At 46.1% G+C, this 20847-nt stretch overlaps 1 protein-coding gene across 4 annotated transcripts; it reads left to right on the forward strand.

Annotated features, from left to right (window-relative positions):
* Positions 1-456: 456 nt before the first annotated feature.
* ZNF18 (zinc finger protein 18) lies at positions 457-20734 on the forward strand. Of its 4 annotated transcripts, none has more exons than XM_059048517.2 (7): positions 457-641; positions 6230-6732; positions 7963-8149; positions 8570-8661; positions 13815-13899; positions 14542-14649; positions 19180-20734. In XM_059048517.2, exons 2-7 carry the CDS (start codon positions 6346-6348, stop codon positions 19944-19946), a joined length of 1626 nt encoding a protein of 541 aa, XP_058904500.1. In that variant the 5' UTR covers positions 457-641; positions 6230-6345; the 3' UTR covers positions 19947-20734. The 4 variants fall into 4 exon arrangements, with proteins under 4 accessions (XP_058904500.1, XP_066877610.1, XP_058904502.1 ...); XM_067021509.1 differs by having other exon boundaries at positions 475-641; positions 5906-6732; XM_059048519.2 differs by having other exon boundaries at positions 494-641; positions 6230-6495.
* The last annotated feature ends 113 nt before the right edge of the window (positions 20735-20847 follow it).

Below are 20847 nucleotides of genomic sequence, written 5' to 3' on the forward strand. Positions count from 1 at the left end.
TGCAGAGTAGGTGAGAGCTGGAGAAGCGGGACAGAGCAAGGTCGGGGCAAATCATATGCCCATGGGAAGCCAAGTGAGGTGAGAACCTCAAGGACGAGAGACTCCGGGTAAGAACCTGGGACAGGGCCCGAAAGCTTCAGCTCTGGGTGTGGAACTGGAAGAGGGGTCTGGGAGAGTCACGAAAACGACCTCTGCAGCCCTCGCAGTGCTTGGTCCAAGTGCCCGGCCCAGACCCGGGGCTCACTACACATCCAGGTGAGGACTGAGTGACCGCGCGGAGCTCGAATGAATGACGCAACCGCCCGCTGCAGGCGACGTACAGCGGCCTCAGCGCCGCGGAGGCGCGGGAGGGGCGAAGCGAGCCGGGCGGCCAATCGGAGCCGGCGCTTCCGCCCCGCCCCCGCCCCGCCCCGCCCCGCCAGCCCCAGAGGCGCGCGCAGTCTCCCGTCTCCCGGAAGTGCGCCCGGAGCCGGCGCCGCGGGTTGAGGTGAACGCGCGCGGGCTGGACAGGCCTGGCCGCGGCAGCCCGGGGTCTGGCCTGGCGCCGCCCGCGTCCGCGCCGGACTCGGCCGGAACTCCAGGAGCGGCGGTCGGGCCGGCGGACGCGCGCCCGAGTGCCCGGGAGCGCGCGCGGGGACGCGGTGAGTGCGGGGGAGGGGCGGCGGGGCTGTGAGTGGACTCTGGGGTCGTAGAGACCCGGTACCCCGGACCGGGCCCTGCGTCCCTGAGCCTGTGGGCCCCTCCAGACTCTCCGGCCACGTCTCTGGACTGGGACCGAAAAGGGGCCCCTCCCTCCTGCCTTCCCCCAAAGGCTGGAAGTGATCCTCGGGAAGAGGGAACCCGGATGGGCTGATGCCCTGAGTCTCTTTCCCGGCGCTGTCGGCGTCGTGGGCGGAGGGTGGAGAACGCAGTGGGCAGCACTGCCCGGCGCCTGGCAGGCCTGGATCCCCCCTGGCCTCCGGGGCGCTAAATGCCTGTAGCTTCTCCTCTCCTCCAGCCCTTTGTGACAGCTCCCAAATCCGCCCCCCAAATTCAAAGGGTTGCAGCTCTCCTCCCCAGAGCACAGGCTTAGAGCCTCCTGGGTTTGAATTTGGCCGCCGCTGTGAGCCACAGATGTTGCCGATCTGTACACTGTATACTCACCTTGCTGGGTAATTGTGAGGATTAGAAACGACTTGAACGGGGCCTAATAAGGAGCTGATGCATAGTGTTAAAGAAAAAGTTACTCAGAGACTCGTTAAAAACGGTAAGGCAGACTATTCAGGGGGGCTACCGTGGGACTTTGTGGTATTGGAGCGAGAGATTGAATACAACAGGACAAATGGAAATTTATAGCCAAGGGGTTGGGTGGGCTCAGTGGGTGGAAAATTACTAAGAGGAAAGAAACATCTGGGTTAAGGGGGGATTCGAGCTAAGCCAACTTGACCAGTTTTGTTGAAGGCAGTCCAAGGCGATAAGAAATTTGACCAGGTACCAAAGGATGTTGAATTTGATCAAATGTCAAGTCTTGCTGACTCCCTAAACTGAAGTCAGCAAGATTCTTGCTAAACTGGACTGGAAGTGACAAGGACAGAGTCCAGGGGCCAGTCCTAGACAAAGAGATGACTCAGTCAACTTCAGCTTGACTGAAGTTTGATTAAGGAGACAGTCTTTGTCAATAGTAGGTGCTCTGCAAATGGTTACTTGTATATGAATGTATAGTAAGTATCCTTACCTAGATGTTCATTTAAAAATTCATTCTAATTTGTTATAGCTTTAATAAGTATAGCAACTATACATTTGGGATATCTTTAAAATTTTTTTCATAACTAACAGGAACAGATTCTCATGAAGTCATTGGGATATCAATCTATAAAGCATCTATCAAGTAATTTAATTATAAGCAAGGCATTTCCCCTACCATTATGTGAGAGTATAATTGCTGAAATTAGATTTAAATGTTTTATAAGATCTATAGTTTTCCCTAAAAGTCAGTTTCCCTGTTATCCAAACTGCTGTCTTAATTCAGGAACTAAGTAAATGTGAATAATTCTACTGATAAGTCTCTTGCTATCTGAAATCTTGCTACTTGTTATTTGAAACTCAGGATCCAAATAGATCTAGACAGTGAAGGATGCGTGTATATTTATTAAAAATTTTAAAATTTATTTAAAGCTGTTCATTTCTCTCTAAGCAGTGCTTTAGCTGTTTCCTACAAATTTTGATATGTTGTGTTTTCATTGTCATTCGGTATGAAAATATATTTTAATTTCCTGCGTGGTTTGTTTTCTTTGGTCATAGGTTATTTAATATTGTTATTTAACAATTTCCATATATTGGGATAGTCTAGGTGTTTTATTGTTATTGGTTTCTAGTTATTGATTTCTCTGTGGTCAGAGAATCTATACTTTAAGATTCCAGTGTTTTGAAACTTAATTATACACATGGTCTGTTTTGATGAATGCTTTGTATACACTTGAAATGAATGTGTATCCTGCAGTTGTTGGTTTAAATGTCAATTACATCAACTTGGGTGACAGTGTTGTTCAGATTTTCTATATCCTTACAAATTTTTTTGGTCTATTTTTTCTATCAATTACTGAGAGAACAGTGTTAAAATCTCCAACTATGATTGAGGATTTGTCCCTTTAGACCTGATATTAGGTGCATACACATTTAGGCTGCTTTGTGTTCTAGATGATTTGACCCATTTATCATAATGAAATGTCCCTCTTTTTCTCTTTGTCATGAAGTCTCTTGGTCAGATACCAATATAGCCATACCAGCTTTCATGTGCTTGCTGTTTGCATGGAATGTCTTTTCCCCACCATTTTATTTCCAAACTATCTGTGTCTTTATACATAAAATGTCTCTTGTAGACAGCATATCGTTGGGTCTCGCTTTTTTAAATTTGACAATCTCAACCTTATAATTCAAGTGTTTAGTCCATTTACATTTAATGTAATTATTGATATGGTTGGGTATTAATCTATCATATTGTCTTTTTTCCATTTGATCTTTCTGATTTTTATTCTTCTCTTGATCCTTTCCTGTATATTATTGACTGTTTTTTAGTGTTCGTCTATTGGCTTTTAGCTATACCTCTTTGTATAATATTTTACAGCTAACAGTATGCATCCTTAAATTATCAACATTTAATTTATCAGAATATACTTTAATATTGTACCACTTTATAATTCTCATTTCTTACTTCCTGCCCTTCACTTAACACCTTTACATTTCCCATCTGTCACTTCACCTGACACTACTTATTCTTTTTTTTTTTTTTTGTGGTACATGGGCCTCTCACTGTTGTGGCCTCTCCCGTTGCGGAGTACAGGCTCCGGACGCGCAGGCTCAGCGGCCATGGCTCACGGGCCCAGCCGCTCCGCAGCATGTGGGATCTTACCGGACCGGGGCACGAACCTGTGTCTCCTGCATCGGCAGGCGGATTCTTAATCACTGCGCCACCAGGGAAGCCCCTGACACTACTTCTTACTTCCAACTTTCTATTTCTGAATTAGTAGTTCATAAATGTAAAAACAACAGATTAATTCCATTTACCCTCTCCTTTGTGCTATTTTTATATCTTTTACTTCTACTTATCTTATGTTCTACTTATACTATTGTCATCTTTGCCTTAACAGTCAGTTGCCTTTTAAGAAAGTTAGGAGAAATAAAAGCATCGTATCTTAAACTTATTCACCATGTATTTACCATTTCTGGAGATCTTCATTCCTTTCTGTACATATGAGTTTCCCTTAAACTGCAAGAATGTCCTTTAGCATTTCTTGTAGTACAAGTCATTGGTGAAAAATTCTCTTAGCTTATTTATCTGAAAAATGTCTTTAATTCTTTCTTTGAAAGGCGTTTTTGTTGGATGTGGAATTCTGGGTTGATGGTTCATTTTCTACAATTTGCATTTGTTTCTTTTTATAATTTCTATTTCTCTATAGAAAGTCACTATCTCTTCTGTCATAAAGACTATATTGTTTTTAAGTCCTCAGGCCATCTGAAGTTGGTTTCTCTTGACTGCTTTCCCTTGATTTTGAGTCACATTTTCCTGTTTCTTTACATGTGTACAAATTTTGGATTGCATCCTGGATATTGTGGATGGCACACTGTAGACACTAAGGATTCTGTTATCTTCCTCTCAAGAGTGTTGATTTTTGTTCTAGCAGGCAGTTCAATTACTGACTGATCAACTTGTGTTGGCTTGGTTTTAGGGCAGATCTTTGGAAAGCCCAAGGTGTTTCCCAAATTCCTTTTTTTATGGCCGTGCTGTGTGGCTTGCGGGATCTTAGCTCCCTGATCAGGGGTTGAACCTGGGCCCTTGGCAGTGAAAGCATGGAGTCCTAACCACTGGACTGCCAGGGAATTCCTCCAAATTCTTCTAACTGGATCAGAATACAGCAGTAGACTGGACCTCCTCTGTGGATCTTGTTGAAGCTTGGCTTTAAGTTTTTTAGGGTAGGTTTAGAGTAGGTCCTTCTCTAGAGCATGGTCCTTACTCCTAACATGTGGCCTTCCTGGTATCTCAGGATGCCTTGAGTGTTAATAAGGTCTCTCTCCTCTCAGGGTCAGAAACACAAATGTCTCTCATCACTGACTGGCCTTTTGTATCCCTCTTTTGCTCCTTTAACCTGGTAGCAACTGCTCTCTGTTGAACCTTGCATAGTTTCACCCTACTGAGTGCAGCCCAGCCCTTGGCCAGAACCCACAGGGGACCCCACACAGACTCCCGCCTCCACCCCATAGCGTCCTCCTCCCCTCTGGCCTGTTCTTCCGATCCCAGCCACTTCAGTAGCTCCAAATGCTTACCTCTGCCTCCTCAGTTTAGTGAGACCTCTGGTCTCTGCTTGGGTTCCAGCCTCCTGCACTGGGATTAGAGAATCATCTCCCGGCAGACAGCCGGGATGGTAGTGGCCCTCCTCACAAGCTTTTCTTCTCTCAGGGATTCCATTCTCGCCTTTCCGGTTGGCCAGTGCTTGAAAACACTGGCCTCTTAGGTTTTCTCCAGTTTTGTCATTGTTTACAGTAGGTGGGCTGCCATGACCAGAAATAGAATCCCTGAATTATTGAGAACATATGTTGCTGTAGCACTCTGGGGGCTGCGGGAATGTATGAATTAAATATACGGGTCTCTGCGTAAACAAAAAGTACAGTTAGTGAGGTCCACGTGAGAAACATAATATTAGATCGATCCTTTTTACCTTACTCCTTCCTTTTTTGTACCCTTGAAAAAAATTTGCTTTCTTTTTTTGTTTGTTTTATTTTTAAATGATGTTGTGATGTAGGGTGGATTGTCTGGGTGAAGTGGTGAGGCTGAGGACGTTGCCCTTACACCTCAAGGAAAAAGCAGCCGTCAAAAGCTAGAGTGTCATCCTGACCTCTGATTAAGCCAGACACCCAAGTGATTGATTGCTGTGGTTCATGTTATGGAGAAATGATGACCTCTAGTTCCTTCATAATATTTACAGATAGACCCAATAATCTAATATTAGGATTACATGCAAGAAAGCTAGCTAGAAATAGCACATGCTCCTTTTAAAATATCTTAATAGTAACTGTGCCATTTAATAGTTCTCTTTTCACTGTCTTAGTTGCTGTCTCTGAATTTTGATACCACTCGCCATAAAAGAGTGATTACTTGCTTCAAGTCTGTAGGAATGTTGCTGAGGTAGTCAGTATTTATTCTAAACCTTCTTTCAGTCCAGGGTTAAAAATTTCAGTGTGACAGGTTTTTCACAAATTCCCAGTTGTCAACATGGCATTCAAAAGAGGCCACTTAGAAATTTCATTGCACCTTTTGGGGAAGAGTTCTCTTCAACCTCATATTTATTTTGGAAGCATCTGATCATTTCAGCCTTAGCCTTCATTCCTAGGGCATCAAGGTCTCTGTTCAGCTTTATTTTTTGCTCTGCAGACACATGGATGCAGACATTGGAGTGTTTTGCAGAAGAGCTGTTTACCTGGAACCCCACAGTGAAAACGCTTAATGTGGCGCGTTTCATTCTTCTACTTGGTCTGGCCTTTTGAAGACCAAGAGAGAACGCTGTAAAAATGGTCGGGGTGATGATGACAGTTTAGATATGGTAGTAGTGGTTTGCTCTGTGGCTTCAAGTTTATCATCTTTCGGAAGAGATTAGCGTGTCCCTTGATTCAGAAGATGCTCGGTTGCCTCCGAGGCTTCTCAGGCGAGGCGTGTGGACTTTTCCTTTCTGAAAGTGCGTCCCTCTCGTCCTCATAGCATCACTGTCACTCCCCCTCCGGTGTCCCTGTGAGAGGCTCTGTGAAGACCTGGTTCTCCCGGGGACAACTCCGTCCCAGAAGCACATCACCTAAAAGGGTTTGCCAAGCCAGACGATGCCCGTGGAGCTGGGGCAGGCTCCCGTCCTGCTGCCGCCACTGGCCAAGGCCGAGGCGTCCGTGTTCTCTGGACCAGATGCCAGCCCTCGAGGGGAGCCCTCCAGCTCGGAGACCGCACGCCAGCTTTTCAGGCAGTTTCCTTACCAGGTGATGTCCGGGCCCCACGAAACCCTGAGACAACTTCGGAAGCTCTGTTCCCAGTGGCTGCAGCCAGAGGTTCACACCAAGGAGCAGATCCTAGAGATCCTGACGTTGGAGCAGTTCCTGACCATCCTGCCCGGGGAGATCCAGATGTGGGTGCGGAAGCAGTGTCCAGGCAGCGGGGAGGAAGCAGTGACCCTTGTGGAGAGCTTGAGGGGGGACCCCCAGAAGCTGTGGCAGTGGGTGAGCAGAGAGTTTTGTGATCTCTGACTGAAGCACAGGGCTCCTCTGGGGTCTTAGCAGGGGTGGTGTCTGTTTTTCTGGCATCAAATATGTAGGCTTTTCCACACCAACAACCAGTTCGCTGACACTGTCTGGCTTGGCTCAGACCCCAGAGGATAAGGGCTAGTCCCGTAAGACTGACCCCATTTCAGACCCCGTCACAAGCTGCAGGGGCCACCCGTACTTATGACCCACTGGCTACAAATCTGAAGGTTCCCACACCCCCTCCTCGGGTTTGATCGTTTGCTAGAGTGACTCATAGATCTCAAGGAAACACTTTACTCATATTTTCCGGTTTGTTATAAAGGATATGATTGAGAAACAGCCAAGTGGAGGAGATGGGGGTGGCACAGGGCATCCACGCCCTCATCTGGGCACCCCATCCTCCTGGCACTTGTATGTATTCACCAGCTCAGAAGCTCCCTGAACCCCACAGGTTAGGAGTTATTATGGAGGTTTCATTACTTAGGCATGATTGCTTCATCATTGGCCATTGGTGATTGAAAATCTCCAGCCCCTCTCCCTTCCCCAGAGGTTGAGGGGTGGCGCTGGAAGTTCCAACCCTCTGATCACCTAACTAGTTCCTCTGGGGACCGGCCTCCATCCTGAAGCCGTCTAGGGGCCACCAAGAGTCACCTCGTCAGCATCAACTCAGGGATGGTTGAGCGGGGCTCATTCTGCATAGGAGGAGTTGCTCTTGGCACTCCTGTCCTTCAGGAAATTCCAAGGGTTTTAGGAGTGCCTGCCAGGAACCTGGGACAAAGACCAGTTGCACATTTCTTATTATACTATCTCAGTGTGTCCCCACACCTCACCTGATTCTGAGTCCCTGAGATTCTCCACACTTTTTAGCCATTAGGGATTGCAGCTAAATCTCCCATCCCATTCCATCTTTGGGATGTTTGAGAAGCTGTTCCAAAGACGCCTGCGTTTTAATTGGTGGAGACTGTCCAGTAGAAACACAACATCAGTGGCCTGTCGGAAGGGGTCCCAGGCCATAGCTTCTGGCCTCTCTCAGGATGTTTCCCTCCCTGGTTCCCTCTGGAACCAGAGAAGTAAATGCTGGCTTTTTTCTTTCCCTGCCCCATGTCCCTAAGGACTGCCTTACAATGCCTTCTAGGAGGTTAGCTTTGTATCTTTCAGAAATCCTTACTCTGGATCTTTCAGTAATTAGTACCATGTGGTCTCTAGATCAGCATCCAAGTTCTGGGACAGGAAGTCTTATCACAGAAGGTGGAGCCTGAAAGCTGCCCACTGGGGGAAGCGGAGGCCCATGTTGAAGTGCCTCGGGAGCTGGGGCTTCAGAACTCAGCCTGCCCGTCTGGGGAGCCACCGAGCCACATCGTGAAAGAGGAGTCCGACTCGGAGCAAGGACTAGGTGAGGGGCGGGTGGTGTGTGTGGTGCCATCTTTGAGGAATTGTGGGATTGTGGTCAGTAGGCCTAAGAGTGAATTGAAATGATATGCCGCTCAGATTGGGGTGTCTCTGGGAAGTTTGGAAGCAGGGTAGACATACAGGAATCACTCTGATTTGGGGATTCAAAGTCTGCAATTTAAACCACTTATGACAGGGCCGGGCCTTTCGGATTTGGGTTCTGGGGAGGGAGGTGGGAGGAGACATGGGTGAGGCAGCTGGGAAGGTAGGGGAGTCGGAGTGGGTTAGGGAGGTAAGCACAAGTCTGAGATCACAGATGGCGGAACAGGTGTTGGTTCTACCGTGTGGAGGTTTGCACCTGTGCCCTCTGGCTAGTGGGTGAGAGGACATCGGGATTCTTTAATCTTCCTGTCTCCGCCTTCAGCCCTGGCTGCCTCCCCACTTCCTGCCCGACCGGAGGAAAGGCTCATCAGAGACCAAGACTTTGGAGCCTCCCTTCTCCACACAGCACCTCAGGTGAGCGGGGTTCCCCTGCTTCTCGTACCCCAGAACCTCGCTCTGAGGGTCTGTCAACAGTCCGTGGATTGAAAAGGGAAGCGTTCTCAGAAGCGGAGGAGAGAGGAAGGCCTAGCGAGGATGACAGCCGTACATGTGGAATGAAACCCGAGTTTCAATATTCCTTTGAAGGCAGAATGTGTCCTTATTGTCATCTTTAATAATAGAATCTGGGCCCTCGAAGAAGTTGCTGTGATGAAGCAATCTTGTCTCCCTTTGTTATTATCTTTGGGTTATGCTGAGAAGAGACTGTTATTTCATTTGCTAGTCTAGGCCTCCACGTTAGGGTCGGTCTGTGATCTCGGATGTTGTATCTAACGTGGGGCAGGTTATCCTCTCCCCCCACTCACTTATGGAGGTGTGACTGACAAAACTATAGAGTGCACTTATCTAAAGTGTACAATTTGATCAGTTCTTGGACATGGTGGATACAAACGTGAAGCCGTAACTGCAGTCAAGATAGTCAACATATCTGTCGCCCCCAAAGCTTTCCTTTTGTCATCCCTCCCTCTTAAGCTGCTCCTCTGCTCTCCCCCAGTCCTGAGGCAACTACTGACCTGCTCTCTGTCCCATACAGGAGTTTGCATTCTCTGGAATTTTACACGAAACGGAACCACACGCCACATGTACTTCTTTGTTCTTCATGCCACATGTCTTTGTTCTGCATACAATGTATTTTTCTTGCTTGCTTTTAATAGTTTCTCTCTGATTTAAAAAATTTTGACCATGATGAGCCTTGGAGTCATTTTCTTCATGTTCCTTGTTCTTGGGGTTCACTGTAGTTCTTGGATCTGCTGGATTATAGCTTTCATCAAATTTGGAAAAATTCTGGCCGTTATGTCAACTGCTTTTTCTCTCTCTCTGCCTTCTCTGCTTCTTTGGGAACTGTGAGAATGGCACACACGTGGGACATGTATAATCTTAACATGTGTATATACACATTAGATCTCTTCAAGTTGACCCACAGCTGACTGATGCTCTGTTCTCTTTAATCTCTGTTTTATTTTGTGTAGTTTCTATTTTTATGTCTTCAAGCTCATTAATCTTTTCTTCTGCAGTGTTTTATCTGCTTCTAATCCCATCCGGTGTATTTTGCATCTCAGATGTTTTTCATCTCTAGAAGTTTGAATTTGGGCTTTATCATATCTTTCATGTCTGTACTTAATGTGTTCAATCTTTCCTCCAAGTCCTTGAACATATGGAATATGTTTATAATATCTGTATTAATGTCCTTGTCTGTGAATTTATCACCTGTGTCAGTTCTGATGGATGGTTTGGTCTCCTCATTATGAGATGTTTTTTCCTACTTCCTTGTATGCCCAGTAATCTTTGATTGCATGTCAGGCATGGTGAATTTTACATTGTTGGGGGCTGCATATTTTTGCATTTCTATAAATGTTGTTGAGCTGTGCTCTGGGATGCAGTTAAGTTACTTGGTTACAGTTTGTTACATGGCACCAGTGAAGCCTTTAGTCTAGGGCTGATTTTCCCCCTGTACTGAGGTGATACTATACCATATGCTTCTTGATGGACAACGTTCTCCACTCTGGCTGCTGGAAATATGAAGTGTTTCCAGCACTGTGTGAGCTCTGGGGACTGTGCCTTCTGCTTCTTTGGGCGGTGGGTGGGGGGGTGTCTTTCCTTGACTTGCAGGGGACCCTCTGCAGATCTCCGGAGCTCTCTCTTTGTGCAGCTCCCCTGGTCCGGTCTTCTGCCCTACTGAGAACTCTGTAACCCTCTTGGCCTCCCCAGACCCTAAGCTCCTTCAGCTCAGAGCAGCTCCTCTCTGCTGCTCTGGATGCCCTCTCCAGGTGGTAAGTTTGGGCAACTGTAGGGCACACAGGGATCTCTGTTCTGCTCTTCCTAAAGTATATCATCTGCCAATCATTATTTCATATATCTTGTCCCCGTTTTTGGTTGTTTCAGCAGGGAGGTAAATCCCTTCCCTGTTACTCCATCTTGGCTGTAAACAGAAGTCTCAAGAACAGGTTTATCTTGATTATGTGGTGAACAACTCTGAAAAGCTGCATTTGATAAAAATCAACTTTTTCTGAAGAACCTAGGGGCAGGACAGGAATAAAGATGCAGACGTAGAGAATGGACTTGAGGACACGGGGAGGGGGAAGGGTGAGCTGTGACGAAGTGAGAGAGTGGCAGGGACATATATACACTACCAAACGTAAAATAGACAGCTAGTGGGAAGCAGCCGCACAGCACAGGGAGATCAGCTCGGTGCTCTGTGACCACCTAGAGGGGTGGGATAGGGAGGGTGGGAGGGAGGGTGACGCAAGAGGGAAGAGATATGGGAACATATGTATATGTATAACTGATTCGCTTTGTCGTAAAGGAGAAACTAACACACTATTGTAAAACAGTTATACTCAAATAAAGATGTTAAAAAAAATAAATGTATGTATATAAATATATATATAATATATAAATTGCCTATATATAACCGATAACTGATTAACAGCCTCTCACCCCAAACAAACAGAAATCATCCCTGCCCGATCCCAATATCCCTCCCCCAAACTAACAACTATTTGCATCTGAAGGACCTCGATGTTTAATGGAGTCTTTTGTAACTAACTGATGGGAATGTTTAAATACAGTATAAAGAATCATGTCCTCTAATCTCTTCCCTAAGTTAGGAACCTCGAGAACAATGGCAGGGTATGAGGTCCACAGTGGTAGACACCGTGACTGAGTCAGAGACAGTCGCACAGACGTGGGGACGCGCCGGCGCCGGTTCCCGTGTCTTCCAGCCTTGGGAAGGGAGCACAGCGCAGACGCCTGTGTGCCAGTCAGCTGCGGCAGTGTCCCACAAACCCACAAGATGGTGCTGTTTCCACATGAAATTGAGATCATCTCCCCATCAAATCTCATACTTCCATCCTTCCAGAATAGGAATTTGGACTTTTTTCTCCTTTTATGAAAATGACAGAAAATGAAGATGGCTGCAGTTAATGTCTTGCCTCTTAAGGGGCTTCATATGCATCCCTAGCTCCTGGGCAGTTCCTTGAGTAAGTCTGTGGCTTTAATCTGGAGGCACGCCTTCCAGAGACTCCTGAAGCCTCTTTCCTGGGCTTTGAAAGGACTGATGGTGGCCCTTGGGGGTTTTGGTGGCTGTATTCTTTTCTGCCTTGTACTGTGCTGTGTGGCTACTCTTTCGGTGCCTGTGGACAAGGCCTGTATCCGGCGAGCCAGGCCTCCAGGCAGATGTCACCGCACTTGGCAGCCCGTCCTTTTCTCTGCCGGCGCCGCCGCGAGGGTGTGTGTGTTTTGGCCAGGACTGCCGTGGACTCCTGTGTTCAGCAGTGTTTGCTCAAGCTCGTTATTTCCAGTAGGCTGTTAAGGTAGCTTCCTTCACAGAAGATTAACAAAGTAAGCTGCTAAAAATTCCTGCTTTCAATTTTTTAAAATTAAAATCCATATTTAAAATGTGGTTATAGTTAACAGTTAAACATATAGAGTTCACTTTTCCACTTTTCACTTTTTCACCCTAAGAAATTTAATTTCTCTTTTTTTCTTTTCTTGTTTTTAAGCTTAGTATCTGCTAGTTGAAGAATTTTTGGTGTCTCCACTCTCTTTCAGCCATTTCCAGTCCCCTTAATGTACTGGGGGCAGAGTTAATGTAGGATGGGGAATGGCCTCCCCGGGTAGTGGGTTGGGTGTGATGGAGGGTGACTTCTCTTCTCATTCTTCCTCTGCTGCCTGTGGCCTGGCTGGCCGTTCACAACAGTCAGAGATGCTTCTCAACTTCGGGGTTCCCCACACTGTGCAGGACCCCTGAATTCTCCCTGTGAACCCTTGGGAGACTGATAACGCGTAGGCTGCGTGTGGCAGTGATAGTGAGAATATAGACCGCCTACCAAGCACGTGTTTGCTAAGGGCTTGTTTGACCCAGACAACTTATACTGAGTGCCTGCTCTAGCCTGGGCACGGTCTTGGGAACTGAGAAAGAACAGTGGAGGATCTTTTCTCATGGTGCGAATGTGCTACAGAGGCAACTGTTCATTAAATACGTTCGTGTGTGTGTGTGTGTGTGTGTGTGTGTGTGTGTGTGTGTGTACACACATATATATAAATATTTAATAAACTGTGATGAATGCTATAAATGAAAAATAGTGGGTGCTTTGAAAATAGATCACACTTGGTTATTTCTGTTAAACCTCCAGACAGGTTTTTGAGTCTAGTACATCATTAGGTGAGGACTGAGGCCCAGAAAGGTTTAGTAACTTCCTCAAGATCACGCAGCTGGAAATGGCAGACCTGGGGCTTGAATCCCAGTGCGTCTGACTCCAGAGACTGCTGTTCATCACTCTGCTGTACGAACTGAGTGTCTAACAGTCAGCCTCCTGGTGGGGAGACTGCCATTGGATTCACAAAAGTTGACCCCAGCTCCATGGCCTTCCCAGCGTTGAGTCTCCAGGCTCAGTTCCATAGGATGAGAAGGGCATGTTTTGGGCGTACTCAAGGGACAGCTTGAGGGAATGGAGGGAAATGGAGGGAACCCCTCCACTTCCCACTCCCTGGAGGAAAACTGATCTGCTGTTAGACCTAAACTCAGAACCGTCAGCAGATTCGAAGTGTGTGTGGCTGCAGCATTTCTGCTCCGAGGCCACAGTCTGTCTCACAGTGAGACTCACGACTCGCCTGATGCCATTCTTTATCCTTCCCACCCCTTCGCTGATTAGCACTTGCTTTTCCAACAAATACATTTTAAAATTTCTTTCCTTTCCCTCTTGAATTTCCCGACTGTAATGAAATATGGGGAATATCGGGCTCTTGCCGCTCAAAGACCTCTCTGATAAGCACTGAGAGTTAAGCCAAAGGAAAGTGGAGAAAGGGCTCCTGCCTTCTCTTTCTTCTCCACTCGCAAAAACAGGCAACTTAAAAGAAAATACGGAACTTAAAACCTAAATGTTTTCTAACCACGGCAAGAAACACTGAGGCAGGGCCTGTCGATTTCCCATTGAAGCACCTCCCGTGCTTTCTCAGACCATTGGATGGCCAGGATCCTAAGGCCCATTCCTTTCTTCTCAGCCTCCCACAGGCAGGGAAGGAGGGTTCAGTAACCTTCCCTGGACTCACGGCATTGTGTTTTTCTCTAGGAGCAGTGGAGGCGCCTGGATTCCACTCAAAAGGAGCGATACTGGGATCTCATGCTGGAGACTTATGGGAAAATGGTCTCAGGAGGTGCGGGCATGGGCCAGCCTGATGGAAGGAGACATCTTCCGTGCACTTTAGAGACAGCCGCACTGCTGGATGTTCTCTGGGTGAAGGAAATCCTTAGCGACATGGCTGGGAACCGGGGGGCTGGAGACGGTTGAGTTATAGTGACAGCTCCCTGTATTGAACGTGTTCTGTGCGCCTGGCACTGTTGTGGCTCCTCATGTACAGTAACTCCTCTCATCTGTGAAACGGGTGATGGAATTCCCATTTTAAGGTGACAAAAGTGAGCATCAGATCAAGTCATTTGCTCACCGTCACATAGCTCGTAGGTGCTGAGTTACGACGGGGCTCAGCGGTGGCCGACCACGCATGGTCTTTTCTACTAACCACAGTCCCAGCCAACCATGCGTGGGGACCCACTCACGACCCTCACACCAGCCTGCCAGGTGGTCTGGCTCCTCCCTCCCAGAATCCTCTCTTTGTGGCCTTCACCATATAGCCTGGGTTTCCCGTGAGTACTGGTGTCTTAGGCGCTCCGCACACCCTCAGCGGTCTCCAGAGCTTCCCTAGCTCCCTTTGCGCTCAGGGCCCTCCTTGGGGCCACACGGCTTGGTCCCCACTGCTCCCCATTCATCCAGGCCCACAGATTCTCTCTCTCTGTACCAGGCATTTCCAATCCCAAGCATGACCTGACTGACCCAGCTGGGTTTGGGACAGAGCTGACAGGACCACACCTACACAGCAGCGAGAAGACCCCGAGACCCACCTGCACAGGTGAGGGATCCTCGACTGGTCCAGAGCCATTTCTGACCTCCTGTCATTACATTGGAGGTGGTGGGCAATATCAGTACTTGGTTTCTATTACATTGCTTCTAACCGGCCGTGATCTGGTCAGTTCAGTTTGAGTACCGAGGTGGGTCTCGTCTCTGACTGTTGGGCTGTTGACACATATATTTAATCATGGGAGAAAGACCCCGCATCCGATCTGTTGCCTCACTCTTGCCTGTTGTGACAGCTTTCTTTCTTAGAGAGAATTAAGGTTAGTAAAGTAGAGACCAAAACAGATATGGGTTGAATTCTGTTATTAAAAAAAGATTATCTAACAGGCCACTATTATCCTTCCTAACAAGAAGGTTCAAAGTAACTAGACTTTTCTTACTCTGGTTATGGTGAATGGTAACTGACCCACCCTCAACAAAATAAACAAGACAAACAAACAGAAAAATATGGTCCAGCTAATCTCCATGCATCTAAGTCTCATTAAATAGCAGCAACATCAAATACTTCATATAAATCACATTATTTTAAGACTGGTACGAAGAAATATGAACTTGTTCTGCTGTAAAACAGCAGTCACCCTTTGCCTTCTACATTCTTTTAAAAACATTGCCGTTATGTAAAATCAACTGTCAAACATTCCTGCACACACACACACACACACACTCTCTCTCTCAATCTACAAAAAAATCCCAGAACCGTGGAGGAATAAAAGGACCGAGGATGGGAACTGTACGACAGGCCGTTCTTTCTCCCCAGTAGGATCTGATTAATTGTTTCCTTCGCTAATGTATCAATACCACAGAGAGAGCAAGCATTACATGAGACATACTGTTTTAATTTTAAGCAATATATTTATCATAATACTACTTCACAAGGATTCCTTTGGAGCAGTATTTTAAAAACTGCATTTTGTGACCAGTTAGCAGGTTGTGAAAATATTTTATAGGATTGCAACCAGCATTTTAAAAAATGAAATGATAATACTGAATAGAAAATATCAGAATGCAAATAGGAAATACCAGATGTCGGGGTAGGTAGTGTTTCAGGATATTTTTATTCTATATATGTGCATCTGTACTATATTTCAATATAAAAGTATTTCTTATCGTGGGTAGCAGACAAAAAAAAAGTTTGAAAATGCTGCTTTAGAGGTTGTTGCAGTAGGATTTTTGTTTTAATAGACTTTAATTTTTAGAGCAGTTTCAGGTTCACAGCAAAATTGAGAGGAAGGTACAGGGATTGCCCCTGTACTCCCATGTGGTAGGATTTTATTTGTGATACCTAGCTCACTCTATCTCCATGTGGCAACATTCTATTTTTTTTTTCTTTCCCGTCATCTCGCCTGCTGACATGGTCCCATTAGATCTTACCTTGAACCAGACTGTGGAGAGTGTATAAAGCCGGCCTGCCTTGATAAGGGAAAGAGACGCCATTGTAGGTTCTTGAGAGAGGATTTGTGGCGAGAGAGGCTGAGGAAGCAGCCGCGTGCAGGACAGCCCCGGGGGGTGCCCTTGGAGGAGGGCCGCCCTGTGGGCAGCCGACGCAGGAGTCCAGGTGTGCAGGGACGAGACAGTGATACCAAGACGGGAAAGGACTAGTCCAGTCACAAAGGTACAAGAGTGAGCAGTCTGCCAGATCTGGACTCAGAGCAGGGGGCGGATGTCCCAGGAGAGTGTGGATATGCTATTTTGTTTGACCATATGGAAGAACAGCTCACAGTTAAAGGTGGTCAGCAGGTGAGTAAGCCTCAAAAAGCCTTATACTCACACCTCTAATCAAATTCCCAAAGGATTAAAATTATATATATATATATATACATATATATATACATATATGTATATGTATATATATATGTATATATATACATACACACATACAGTTGACCCTTGTATAGCAAAGGTTTGAACTGTGCAGGAACACTTATGCTCAGATTTTTTTCAATAAATTCGTACATGATCTGCATTTGGTTGAATCCACGGATGCAGAACCTGGGTACTGAGGGCTGGCTATAAAGTTACACTTGGAATTTGACCGCACCGCGGTGGGTGCCCCAAACCCTTCGTTGTTCAAGGGTCACAACTGTATTTGGAAAAATGATTCTTGAGTCACTATCAGGAAGAACACTGCAAGAACAGTAAAAAGGTTTGAAAGAGAATGTTTCATCAGCATTGGGTCTGTAAATATTAAGAGTATATCATTTTAAAAAGGGAAACTCATTACCACAGTGGGATACTGATATAACAATAGATGCACAGGCCAATGGAACAGAAGACAGCCTGGGAACAGAGGCTGGTCTATTAAGGACTTTAATATGTGATGAAGGAAGAAGCAGAACAAATCCATGGGATGAGCAAAATAAGGAGAAAAGACTCTGGGAAGAGGAATCAGCTTAAATTTTATGTATGTCATATACCAAAATAAGTTGGAAACATGAAAAAGACATAAAATATGAAAATAATATAATAATAGAGAAGAAAACGGGTAAATGTTTGACTCACGTCAAGCTGGGGAAGCTTTTTATAAGTATAAAAGCAACAGAAAAAAATCATTAAGTAAAAGATTAATAGACTTGACTGTATTTAAAAAGAAAGAGACTACAACTCCTATACATAAAAATAACCCCAAACAAAATTGAAGTAATAACTAAACGGTGAAAAACTCTTCACGAACATGACAGATAAATGACTATTTTTCTTAATATAGAAGGAGTTAATGCTAGCTGATAAGAAAAGAAGTGACTTTCCCAGTAACAAAAAAAGTGGACAGCAGTCTTGGAGTATGAAAAATAACTCATAAGTGTGAAAAAACTGATCCTTTAATAACCAAAGAATTAAAATTTATACCAATGAGAAGCCATTTTTCACCAACCTTAATGGCAGATACTTGAGACACAGTCAGTGCTTAGGTACTGAACATTTGCCTCCTCTCTGCTCAGCCTCTCAGACCTGAGGATGGCAGAGTCGTTGCGGAAATCGATTTGCCGGTAGGTGTCAACAGCCGTAATACCATTCGTGCCCAATGACGCAGTAATTCTACTTTGAGGAACCTCCTTTAAGATATTGATCAGAAATGTGGGCAGAATTTATGAAGAAAAAGGCTTATCACATCATTATGTATAGTAGCAAAATATAACAAACAACTTAGATTCCCATAGTAGGAGAACTCTTAAATAAATTGTGTTTCCTCCTATGTGTTTATTATGACTTCTCCACAGTGGGCCATTATTCAGCTCTTTAAAATGATATTTATAAAGGCTTCTTTAAAGAAAAGAGAAAGTACCTTTGCCATCTGAGAGGAACATGTTCTAAGGCTCTGAGTTACCAAGTTCAGGTCTGGTTCTCTAGCAGATTCCGCTCTCTAGCTGAAAATTTGAAAGACACTGATATAGGAAAAAGAAAGGCAAGCAGCTTCTTTAGGTCTACAGGAGTAAAGTAATTTATAAAAGTTGAAGATAAATTCTACCGCCAAAATAAAAATCGTTACTACATGCATCATTAAGTAGTAATAAGCAAAAACCCAAGTTATAATGAGAAAAACAAAATTTAACTGTTATGTGACATAATGAAGCTCAAGTGAATGCTGGATTCAAGCACAGACTGAGGGGTTCACTTTTACACAGCAGTGCGTCACAACCACAGTAGAATGACATATAGTCGCATTTCATGAATTTTGGGGTGACTTGTGAAAGGGAGAATCCATGTGGAATTGATAAGTACCACCATCTACAATTTAAAGGCTACAAAGCCAGATATAGAACTGTTCAATACAGTATGATATCGGTTGTGTCCGAAAAAAGCACATACATACATACATATGTATAAATTAGATAAAGACTGGAAGGAAATGTATACTCATAGTTGTTGCCTCTGGGTGGTATAATTGAGGTTGATTTGGTTTTCTTGTGTATGCTTTTCAAATTGTTTTTAGTGATCATATTTATCTTTTATATATAATTAGATAAAAACGAATACTTTTTTTTTTTTTTTTTTTTTTTTGCGGTACATGGGCCTCTCACTGTTGTGGCGTCTCCCATTGCAGAGCACAGGCTCCGGAAGTGCAGGCTCAGTGGCCATGGCTCACGGGCCCAGCCGCTCCACGGCATGTGGGATCTTCCCGGACCAGGGCACGAACCCGTGTCCCCTGCATCGGCAGGCAGATTCTCAACCACTGCGCCACCAGGGAAGCCCCAAAAACGAATACTTTTTTAGAGTAGTACTCTCATATACTAGACTTGTTTTTCCTGGGCTTAAGAAACTTGCTGCTGCTTTGCGGGGGTGGCCACTGCGGCCTCTGGGAGCCGTCCTCTGCTGTCACTTGTTCTCCTTGGTTCCGGAGCTGGGTCACAGCCTGGACACATGTGAAGTGAGTGCCAGGTGCTCAGGCTGGACAGTGTTTTTCTTCACTCACCGATGCCCTCTTGGTAAAAAGAATTAATGTTTTGTGATGACCCTCTCTCTGACACACGAGTTGCAAAGCAGGGCATACCACTGATTGAGCTGTCCCACATCTTCTTTCTCCTTTCAGGGGACAGACAGGAGAATGACAAAGAGAACTTGAACTTGGAGAACTACAGGGACCAGGACCCTCAAGCCTCAGGAGAGCCTCCTCAGATCTCCTTGAGTGGCCTCTTCAGCAAAGATGAGCCGAGATGCTTGGCAGAAGGAGAGAATCTCCCTGAGGCCCAGGAGAACCTTCATGGTGAGGGGACAGGGGCACAGCTCTCTCCCCGAGAGAGGAATTCCGGGACACAGCTGGGTCAGCATCTGCCACGTCTTCCCGGTGAGCCATCCACGCCGTGGCTGGAGGGGAAGAGAGAGGCCTCCCCGCGACAGCAGCCGAGAGCCCCCATGGCCCAGAGACTCCCTACCTGCAGGGAATGTGGGAAAGCCTTCTACCGGAATTCCCAGCTGGATTTTCACCAAAGAACTCACGCAGGAGAGACGTACTTTCAGTGCCCCACCTGCAAAAAAGCCTTTCTGCGGAGTTCAAACTTCGTGAAGCATCAGCGAATCCACACGGGCGAGAAGCCCTGCAAGTGTGATACGTGTGGGAAGGGCTTTAGTGACTTCTCGGGGCTGCGCCACCACGAGAAAATCCACACGGGGGAGAAGCCCTATAAGTGCCCCATCTGTGAGAAGAGTTTTATTCAGAGATCCAACTTTAATAGGCATCAGAGGGTTCACACAGGAGAGAAACCCTATAGGTGCTCCCGCTGTGGGAAAAGTTTCAGCTGGAGCTCAAGCCTTGCCAAACATCAAAGATCCCATTTGGGAAAGAAGCCCTTTCAATAGCCAAGCTCTCTGAGCCCATGTCTGTCTCCCGGTCCATTTAAAAATACTTGGCGGGCTTCCCTGGTTGCGCAGTGGTTAACAATCTGCCTGCCAATGCAGGCGACACGGGTTCAAGCCCTGGTCCGGGAAGATCCCATATGCCACGGAGCAACTAAGCCCATGCGCCACAACTACTGAGCCGGCATTCTAGAGCCTGCGACCCACAACTACTGAAGCCCGTGCGCCTAGACCCCATGCTCCGCAACAAGAGAAGCCACTGCAGTGAGAAGCCCGCGCACTACAATGCGGAGTAGCCCCTGCTCGCCGCATCTAGAGAAAAAAAAACAAACTTGGCTCCATCCGGAGAAATTGCATCTCTTAGAAAATATCCCTGTTCTCTCATTTTTTCATGGATTGGAGGGGAGAGACTGGGACATGGTTTTAGACACGGAGGATATCTCAGTCTCTGGATCGGATTTCACGCAGGTTGACTTTCTTGTTTCTGCATCAGGAGAAAGAAAAGTCTTCACCTTTCAGCTCGTCTCTTCTGTTGGACCCCTTGGGGAAAATGTGTCACTTGGAGGTCCCGTTTTAGGAGTGGTCTCTGGGAAGGGTTTAACTGGATTAGCTGCAGCTGCTGCTGGGAAGAACCTCAGATCTGCCCCTTAGAACTGTGGTCCTAGAGCAGGTCTTCTGTTCCAGAGGCGGGGAGCATAGAGGCCAGTGAGCTCAGTGTGGTCTTTGTCATAAAGGTGCAAAGCTAACTCCAAGCGTCCCTTGTTTTCAATAAACTTGGTGGTCACTCCCTGTCTTGTCTGTGTCTGCAGCGTCCACTGTGTGCTGACTGGAACTCACAGACCCTAAGTGGTGGTCGAGATCAGCTCGGAAAAACCCACCAAGTTTACTAGCCAGCAGAACAGTG

This window comes from Kogia breviceps, chromosome 19, assembly GCF_026419965.1.
Source record: "Kogia breviceps isolate mKogBre1 chromosome 19, mKogBre1 haplotype 1, whole genome shotgun sequence".
In the NCBI taxonomy this organism is placed as follows: domain Eukaryota; kingdom Metazoa; phylum Chordata; class Mammalia; order Artiodactyla; family Physeteridae; genus Kogia; species Kogia breviceps.